The sequence below is a fragment of the Perca flavescens genome, chromosome 3 (assembly GCF_004354835.1).
Source record: "Perca flavescens isolate YP-PL-M2 chromosome 3, PFLA_1.0, whole genome shotgun sequence".
Taxonomy (NCBI): Eukaryota; Metazoa; Chordata; class Actinopteri; order Perciformes; family Percidae; genus Perca; species Perca flavescens.
In genome coordinates, this window is record NC_041333.1 from 38,167,847 (window position 1) to 38,177,846 (window position 10,000).

At 42.3% G+C, this 10,000-nt stretch overlaps 1 protein-coding gene across 1 annotated transcript in view; it reads left to right on the forward strand.

The window, feature by feature from the left end:
• The first annotated feature begins 8,517 nt into the window (after positions 1–8,517).
• Positions 8,518–10,000, forward strand: part of shkbp1 (SH3KBP1 binding protein 1) — a 29,610-nt gene continuing 28,127 nt past the window's right edge. The window contains exons 1-3 of the mRNA XM_028573859.1: positions 8,518–8,724; positions 9,524–9,577; positions 9,776–9,821. Of these exons, the coding sequence (XP_028429660.1) occupies positions 8,663–8,724; positions 9,524–9,577; positions 9,776–9,821 (162 nt within the window). The 5' untranslated portion in view covers positions 8,518–8,662. The remainder of the gene's footprint in view (positions 8,725–9,523; positions 9,578–9,775; positions 9,822–10,000) is intronic.

Here is a 10,000-nt window from a genome sequence, read left to right on the forward strand (position 1 = left end):
CACACAGACACACACACACACACATACGCTACTACTTATATTACAGACATTTAGAACATAGTCAAGTCATTGTTAGAGCTTTTAATGCGGAAGTTAAATCTTTAAATAGTGAGTTTCTCTCACCTTGATGTTTCTGTCTGTCTGTCTGTCTGTCTGTCTGTCTGTCTGTCTGTCTGTCTGTCTGTCTCTCTCTCTCTCTGTCTGTCTGTCTGATAAAGCTCTTAAAAACCCAGTGAGTGTAACTGGCTGACTTCTCCCTGAGATTAAACCCCAGTCACCATGATGTGGATTCTGTGGAAGCAGCGTGGACATTAAAGTAAATATTTAAATGATCTCCCAGTATTACCCTGTATGTGTTTGGAGCAGCTCGTACAAACAAGCCTGTCCTCCCTAGAAAAACACTCCCACAAGTGGTTTATTCCATCACCATTCTGACCTATATTCATTCGAAGAGCGCCAAATGTCCTGGGAGCGATATTAGGAATCCCACTATGGCCACGCCAAGACATGCCCTTCGATAGCATTTATTGGCCAGGTGTCCATGCTTACTCAAGGTAACGTATAACCCCATGTGTTCAGGTCCTGTCCCCTGACCAATCAGCTGTCCTATAACCTTAACCACTCGAGGTCAAAGGCCTAACCCCAACCAATCAGGCTGCTTCCTAGGGCGGGTCTTGGCGTGGCCATGGTGGGATTCGTAATTTTGCGTCCTGGTAAGTTCAGTTTTACACATCTGTCAAATAAATCAGCTAATTTATTAGTTGACAAAATCATATACGTGTCTTTAGTTGAGGACTGACCCTGGCTGCCCCTTCATCCGACAGCTCCTCGTTACCTCGTTACCTCGTGAACCGGAAGTTGGAAGTTGGGATCTACAGGGAAATAGGGATTTCTTGTTACTTTCTTTACCCTCTGCCCCGACAGAGCTAATTAGCGAGCTAATCAGCTTTAGCTTGGGCTAAAACTGGTCCCATTGGATCAGCGTGAAAACATGTCCCAGAGAAAGGTCCACTCGGTACCCACGGGTTACTAACCCCTATCCGGTCCCCTCCAGAAAAACGTGATTGTGCGATCGCATAACCCAACGCATAATCAGCCAAAGTCTGCATATTTATGTGGGGGGGGTGAGCGCGCATTTTTTCAAATATGGCGCGCTTTTGCCGCATAAATTGCCGATTTCCGCGCAAAATATCCGCGCGGGGCTTGCATGATTTCAAGATTTCATTTTCGTTGCAAAAAAGTCCCATAATATATCTTAGCAGAAAGTTGAAAAATGTTGCGTTTTACTTCACACAAGAGCAGCCGTTTGGGGGGATCTTTTTTTTTTTTCTCTTTTTCAGCAAACTGCAGTTTTTGTAAGTTCCCGCAATTTCATCGCATACAATTGCATAAATATCATATAGCATATTCCATCGCATTTTTTAAGAAAACGTGCCACATAATCAAGGAGTTTTTGCCCCGCAGCAATCACAAAAAAACTCGCATTTTTCTGGAAGGACTGGTTATAGGTTAACTTACAGTGTCATTGGGCGGCCACCTCTTAGTCGATTAGTCGACTAATCGGTCGTTTTGGTCTTAGTTGACTAAGATTTCTTTAGTCGATTAGTCATTTTTTATGCTTATTCATGCTTAATTACTCATTTCCAAGAAACTTCTGAGCACATTTATGGTAAACACAAGATTTAAAGTGGTGCTTTTGCAGGATTAATTGTGGAGAAACTCAGTTTTACGGATGGCTAATTAACTAAATTTATATTGTGCTTTTCTAGTCTTAACCACCTCTCAAAGCGCACAGCTCTGTCAATTAAATCAACTAATCGATTAGTCGACAAAATCCTATAAGTGTTACTCGACTAAGAAGTTCTTTAGTCGAGGACAGCCACCCAGGCTAATAGCCTCCATTAGACTACACTGGTCACTTCCCCATCAGTCAGGCACAAGATCTGACAATAATTACATTAGATTTCGTTACGTTGGCCTTTTATTTCAGTTGCAACTCACAGCAGTGGTAAGCTGTGAGAGAAAATTAAAAAAATATCAAAACATCATTCTAACCGATGGCAACACACGAAGCCGACAAAATAGCCTGTATGTAATTCCCTCCTCTTAAAATCTATATCTTTCATAAAGATACCAATCAATTCAATTCAATTAAATTGTGTTTATAGTATCAATTCATAACAAGAGTTATCTCAAGACACTTTAGATAGAGTAGTTCTAGACCACACACTCTCTCTCTCTCTCGCTCTCTCTCTTTCTCTTCTTTCTCTCTCTCTCTCTCTCTCCTCTCTCCCTCTCTCTCCCTCTCTCTCTCTCTCTCTCTCTCTCTCTCTCTCTCTCTCTTCTTTCTCTCTCTCTCTCTCTCTCTCTCTCTCTCTCTCTCTCTCTCTCTCTCTCTCTCTTCTTTCTCTCCCTCTCTCTTCTCTCTTCTCTTTCTCTCTTCTCTCTCTCTCTTTCTCTCTCTCTTCTCTCTCTTTCTCTCTTCTCTCTCTATCTCTCTCTCTTTCTCTCTCTTTCTCTCTCTTTCTCTCTTCTCTCTCTTTCTTTATCTCTCTCTTCTCTCTCTCTCTCTCTCTCTTCTCTCTCTCTTTCTCTCTCTCTCTCTCTCTCTCTCTCTCTCTCTTTCTGTCTCTCCGTGAAATGTTGCACGAAACAAAGTGTTTGATGATCAAAACGATCCCACCCTGCACACTTCAGCTCTTCTCCACCTCTGGTTTTTTTGGGCAGCTTTGGGACGCAGCACACGCTGTCTGTGTGTGTTTTCGTCCGCCCACGGCCACCCTTTTGGAGAGAATGGGAGGAAGAGAAGTCCAGTGGGGGGGGAGGGGAAGGGGAAGAGGAAGAGGAAGATAGTGGCACGAGACCAGGAAGTGGAGCATCTCTGTTCGTCTCTGCTGAAACAACACTGAGCATCTGTACAGCCACGGGGATCTGGGGTCTTTCTTTAGATCAGAGCAGACACTAAGAGCCAGACATCATGTAGAGATCATTAATAAGGTTTCTATTTAAGAGGAAAAGTCCAATATTGTGACTGTATATTATTGCGTGTCTCATATAGCTTTCTCACTTACAGTTTGGGCCTCATGTAGTCTCAAAAAAATCGGCAAAAGAAATCCCGTAGACACTCTTGATGGTCTAGTGCAGAGGTGCCCAAATTCTGTCTGTCTGTCTGTCTGTCCTTCTGTCTGTCTTTCTGACTCTTTGTCTGTCTGTCGGGTGTTCTCTCTGTCTGTATATCTGTCTGTTGTCCGTCTGTCGTCTGTCTGTCTGTCTGTCTGTCTGTCTGTCATGTCTCATATAGCTTTTCTCACTTACAGTTTGGGCCTCATAAAGTCTCAAAAAAGTTGGCAAAAAAAAATCCCTTAGAAATAGAAAAAGGATCATAATATCACAGGTGGGGGGGGGGGGGTCTGGCTGTTTTCAGCGTCAAAGACTTCATTTCCTGCAATCTGACAAACTTGTATGCACCAATTTACGGTGGAAATACCTTTATTTAGCCAATGCAATGAACCAGTAAATGCCCCGTTCATAGGTCGGAATCATACCCGTGCCGCTGCAAAGGCCTCAACCCAAATGGGGCACACCCTCTTACGCCGCCTTCACACTGGCAGCTGAAATCAGCTCCGATACGGCTTCGAAACGACCGAAAGTCATTTATTTCGTGTCCTTTGGAGATTCGCAGGCCGCATGGCGAATGGGTCCGAACCGGGTCCGAACGAGTGCGTTGCGAAAGAAATCGTGTCAGTTTGTCATCATCATCGTCATTATACCTCTATATATCACATTTAACTATTGACATTATACCTCTATATATCACATGTAACTATTGATATTATACCTCTATATATCACATGTAACTATTGACATTATACCTCTATATATCACATTTAACTATTGACATTATACCTCTATATATCACATTTAACTATTGACATTATACCTCTATATATCACATGTAACTATTGATATTATACCTCTATATATCACATGTAACTATTGACATTATACCTCTATATATCACATGTAACTATTGACATTATACCGCTATATATCACATGTAACTATTGACATTATACCTCTATATATCACATTTAACTATTGACATTATACCTCTATATATCACATGTAACTATTGACATTATACCTCTATATATCACATGTAACTATTGACATTATACCTCTATATATCACATGTAACTACTGACATTATACCGCTATATATCACATGTAACTATTGACATTATACCGCTATATATCACATGTAACTACTGACATTATACCTCTATATATCACATGTAACTACTGACATTATACCTCTATATATCACATTTAACCAACCTAACATTAGGGGTGGGAATCACCAGAGGCCTCACGATACGATATTATCCCAATACTTATGTCACGATACGATATTATTGCGATTTTAAAGATATTGCAATAGTCTGCGATATATTGCAATATATAACCTTTTTTCCAACTTCAGATTTTTCCCAATTTCAAATGATGTCCCGAAAGGACAATTTTGTCAACATCTGTTGTATCTAAAAATATACATTTCTCGGTTTGTTCATCACACTTCAGTTTTATTGGTGCAAAATGTGATTGTCAAGCAGACAAACTGACCAACACATATATCATAAAAGATCGATACTTGGCGTCTGCGTATCGATACAGTATTGCCACGAAAAATATCGCGATACTATGCTGTATCGATTTTTTCCCCCCACCCCTACCTAACATGTCAACGTCCTGGGCAACTTCTCTCCACGCAGCAGCCTTTCTATTTCTATCTGTATGAGAGAGGTCAGAGAGAATTGGTCATTCAGACACTTACCAGTCGTTCTAGTCTCTCTGCCATTTTTGTGAACTTCCGAAGCTTTTCAACGGTGTAGTACGACGTCCGCTGGAGGCGTATTGCGTTTTACGGAGCTGAGCTCCCCACACACACACACACACAAAGACACACAGACACACACACACACACACACACACTCAAACTCACACACAAACACAGCTGGTTTCCGAACATTTCTTAATAATCTTTGAATAATCAGATTATTAAGAAAGCGTTAAAGGAAATTGATTACTTAATAGTGAGCCTGATGTGTCAAAGTTTCCTATGAAGGTGAGATAAACAAGTCATGTTCTTTAGAAAAATATAAAAAGAGCAGCTGCTGACGAGGGTTGGTGTAGAGCGTATAGGAGCCGAGTGGTGTATCAGTATTTGTCGACCTCGGAGCAGAATGGCTGCAGTCACAGAGCTCTCCTTCCTGCTGTTTGCGCTCATCAACAACATCCATGCACAAGAACAGATCATCCTCCGAGAGGAAAGGACCAATTACACCTTCAACCTCCCCGAGAACACTGACTCCTGCCTGATCTCCAGATGTGTTGGTGAGGAGAAGCTCGTCCTGTGGAACACCTCTGACCTCTGGTCCAACAGCTCCTCACTACCTGGAGACCTGAAACGACTTGTCAACACGGTGAATACTTCTTCTTACACCATCCTCCACCTGACCCATTCAGACTCCGGCCCGTACCGAGAGGAGTGTTGGAGTGAGGGCAACGTGACGCATGAGAACAACATCACTATTACTGTTTGTACTTCAATATATCAGATGACACCTGTTGTTACAGCGAGACTTGGAGAAACAGTGGAGATGCCATGTGAGGGAGCAGTTGGTAATCTGGATATCCAGTGGCTCAAACAGGACTTTAGATTCGAGCACGAAACATTGAGCAGAGTTTTGGGGGACAAGACGACATCAGCGATGGACAATGTTAGAGGAAGATACCAAGTGGTGACAAACACATCAGCTCTTCGTGTATCCAGCTTCACAACAACAGACTTCACACGGTACACCTGTCTGGTGATGAACCAACAGCAGTGTGTTAGCAGTCACACTGTACATTTGTTCCTACAGTATGAGACAATCTACCGCTCAGTGGGAGAGGCCGCTGTGTTGCCGTGCACTATCGCTGACCCCACTGATGACCGGCCCCCACGTTGGTCTGATGGGATCTCCACTGACCTAGGGCAACTAAACCAGACTGTTCCTTCAGTGGACCAAAACAACTTGCTGGTGTTTCCATCTCTAACGTTAAATCACTCAGGTTGGTACTACTGTAAAGTCGATAAGATAGGGCAACAGTATTATCTGTTTGTGTGCCCCAAATTTGGCCCCCCTGCTGTAGAGCTGTTCTCAGAGGGAGAAGAAGTCACTCTCAGATGCAGAGATTGGGGAGAGGGTTGGTGGCACCACTGGTTCATCAAGTCGAACCGAACAGAGGGAAGAATCTTTTATGTAGAGTCTAATCAGAGCATGAGCAGAGTGAACTGGTACGATAATAATGGGAGCCTGGTTATCTCTGATATCTCTGTGGGAGATGCAGGGGAGTACTGGTGTGTAGTTTATGATGATTATCAGTGTGTGTCAACAGAGAGAACTGTGTTGGTGTACATGGAGCCCTTTGGGATTTACTCCACCTTCTTCAAAGTGCGAAGCTCAGTGCTCAGTGTCCTGCTGCTGATGCTCTGTGCTGCTGTAGTCGCTGTGAACCTGAGGACCAGGAGAGGAGAGCAGCTTTCAGCTCAGAGAGAGACTTAATATGCATATATGATCATTACATCATTGCCTTTAATACAGCCTGGTATACACTTGCACCCTGACCCAGAGGAGAGGGCTGCTCTGTTATGTCATATTGTTTTATGTTGGTAATTACCTTTATAACATTACTGTCACTTAAGGTGTTTCCTTTTTCAAATCATTTGACTTTTACCATTTGATCTTGTGTTTCTGTCCTGATGTTTGATTTTAAATCAAAGATTATGGGATGTTTTATATTATATATGAAGGAATATGAATTGTCTTTAATGCATTTATAATAGTTGTATATTGCAGTGTTGTCAGTGTTATAAACTTGTTATTATACCTTGGTCTATATCAGTCTATAATCAACTGTCTGTCTAATAAAGGGTAGAAATAAACAATAAAACTTGGGACCCAGTTTCTACTGTTTTGATTGTAATTTCTGATTTTAATTATTATAAGCAACATACCTCTCAGTAGGCTACGTAAAATGTCTCTTATATTGAATTTAAGTAAGTACGTAAAGTTTATTTTTAGAGCACAATTAAACACAGCTTAAGCTGTCCAAAGTGCTGAACAAAAGAACATTAAAAACGTAAAAAAAATACGACATAAAAAGACTACAATGACAAAACCAAAACAAAGTTTCACACTAAAATATTAGTCTATACTTTTTTTATACTTATACATGCTCATCTCCCCACAACACACACACACACAGACAGACAGAGACAAACACACACAGACACACACACCTCTCTCTCTTATCTCCGGATGTTTCCTCTCCTCTCTGAATAATGTGTGTATGAAGCCTCTGTGGTTTTAGACTTGTGTAGAGGACATTGATTACTAGATAGAGAGCTGATGCTGCAAAGTTTCCTCTGATGATGAGATAAAGAAGTCATGTTTGTTAAAAGATGAAAAAGAGCAGCTGCTGATGAGAGCTGTCTCCAAAAGAAAGGTTATAGTTCTGAATAAATTCTACATTTATTTAAAGAAAATGCTAAGTTTATAACATGAACCTTGAAATTGTGACGTTAATGTATCATCTGGTAAGGTAAGAGCTGAAGGTGACTTCTATCAGCTTTCACTAAGTGTGACGGGGCGCATGGCTGCCGTCACGGAAAGTTCCCAGATGGATTGCTTCGCATTTGCTCGGCATATCCATCTGGGAACTTACCGTTGGAGAACTTTTGGGAAGGGGCGGAATACTGGTTAGCTGATTGGATGAACCATCTGTCTATCACCGATGTTGGTGATAGACGGGCCAAATCAACCAATCAGATCCACGAAGCGTATGAAAATACAACCACAAGCCCGCCCCTGCTGCTGCAGGCAAAGCATAGCTCGTTAGCTCAGCATGCAAACATGTCGGTAAAGGATATTTGCCGTTTGTGTAACGAGAATTTAGGAATAAAAGGCACCATTTCAGGTTCACGGACCATATTCCAAAAGAAGGATCCAAGAGAAAAAAAGCATTAGCGAGCGGCTACTGCTGGCTGAAAATACTGGTTAGCTGATTGGATAAACCATCTGTCTATCACCACCTAACCCACCTCAAAACCAACGCTGATTGGCCCGGTCGTTTGGCTAACGGCTCCAAATTTTCTCTGCCTCAAGATGCCAGACTGATCTGCGAGGGGAAAACTGGAGCTCGCCAGATCAGGACGGTCTCACGAGGCTACCATGTCATGGGACCTTTAAAAAATTAATTTTGCTGTTCATTTTCCTTTTATTGGTAGACATTGGCTTGTATAAAATACAAATAAAAAATAAGATAATATCCTTCTGGAAAACAATAACATATAGTCCCGTTCCAGTCCCGCGCCGGCTCCGGTCCGGGGTTTACCCCTTCCCACGCTGATCCACCCCGATCCTGATCCACCGGCACTCCCGCCGACTGTCAGAAACTCCGCCGCGGGTTTTACCTCTCACCATCCGCCTCACTGCCCGACAGCAAGTTGGGATGAAAACAAAAACGGAAACTTGAATTTGTCTCCAAAAATGGAGTCAAAATAATAATAAAAAAAGTATTGTTATTATTGTTTTTGAAGGAGTAGCTAACCCTTCACATGAAGATGTCTAACACGACGAGGAGCGGAGACATCATCCACCTGAATGTAGGGGGAAAGAGGTGAGGAACCGGGGGGAACGGTTGAGGCTAGCTAGCTAGCTAACAGTTGAGGCTAACGTTGGAGGGGATCCAGCTACGGCGACGACACTTAACGTTAAGGCACCAAAACGAATAGTGAAGTCTGGGAAAAAGATCGTGGTTTGAATTAAAGTACTCCTACAGAACGTACACGCGATTCATGTGTGGAAGTATTAAAAATATATTATTATTTTAGCCAAGATGTTGCCAGATTTATCGTCATTTTTCGTAACTTCCGCTCGTAGCTGTATCCCTTGTAACAACGGCTAACCTCCGGCTAGCTAACTTTAGCTACCCCGGGGAACACTAATAAAGAGTCGTCCCACCGGGTTATTAATGTTTTAAAAAGTTAAAATCATCAAAATGCCTTAACACCTTTGTGGGCACAAAGTAATGTCAGACAGAGAGTAACGTAAAGCCAAAATAAAGTTGTTGTTTTGGAGTGTAAGTTAGGTGTCCGATAATGGGAACAACCGTCGAGATCAGGAGCTACAACGCTAAAATAGCTTTATATTCTGTATTAAATAAGCGCGAATAAAACGTCAAATAAGGTTACATGTTTGCCAACGCATCTTGTTCGCGGGTAAAGTAAGTTTCTAATGTGTAACGTAACGTTACATGTCTGAAAAAGTTACTCTGACCGAGAATGGAACCATGTAGCATTTTGGCTAAGTGGTAGGTAAACATTTATAGCATCCTTAGCTGGTTTCCGTGACTATCTATCTATCTCTCAATCTATCTATCTATCTACATTATCTATACTAATACGGTCTGTTTCCAGGTTCAGCACCTCCCGGCAGACACTGATGTGGGTTCCTGACTCCTTTTTCTCCAGGTGGGTGAGAGAAAACCCACGATTCTAATGCAGCCACCACCAAACTCCATTCACAATTTGAGCGATTTAACGTTGCCCTAACTACTGGCCCACAGCGCTGGGATCTAAATGGCTGCTGTGTATGTGTGTGTATCTGTGTGTATCTGTGTATGTGTGTATGTGTGCTCGCTAACAGCTGGATGGTTTGTGTGTTTTCAGTCTTCTGAGCGGTCGGATCTCAACTCTGAAGGATGAAACCGGAGCTGTGAGTACACCGGCTCTCTATATATCAGTTCATAACGTTGTTGTTATCACCGTCTTTACTCTGCTGTGGGTGTAATAACTGTGTGTGTGTCTGCGAATGTATGTGTGTGTGTGTCTGTCTGTGTGTGTGTGTGCGCGCGTGTCTGCAAATGTATGTATGTGTGTGTCTGTCTGTGTGTG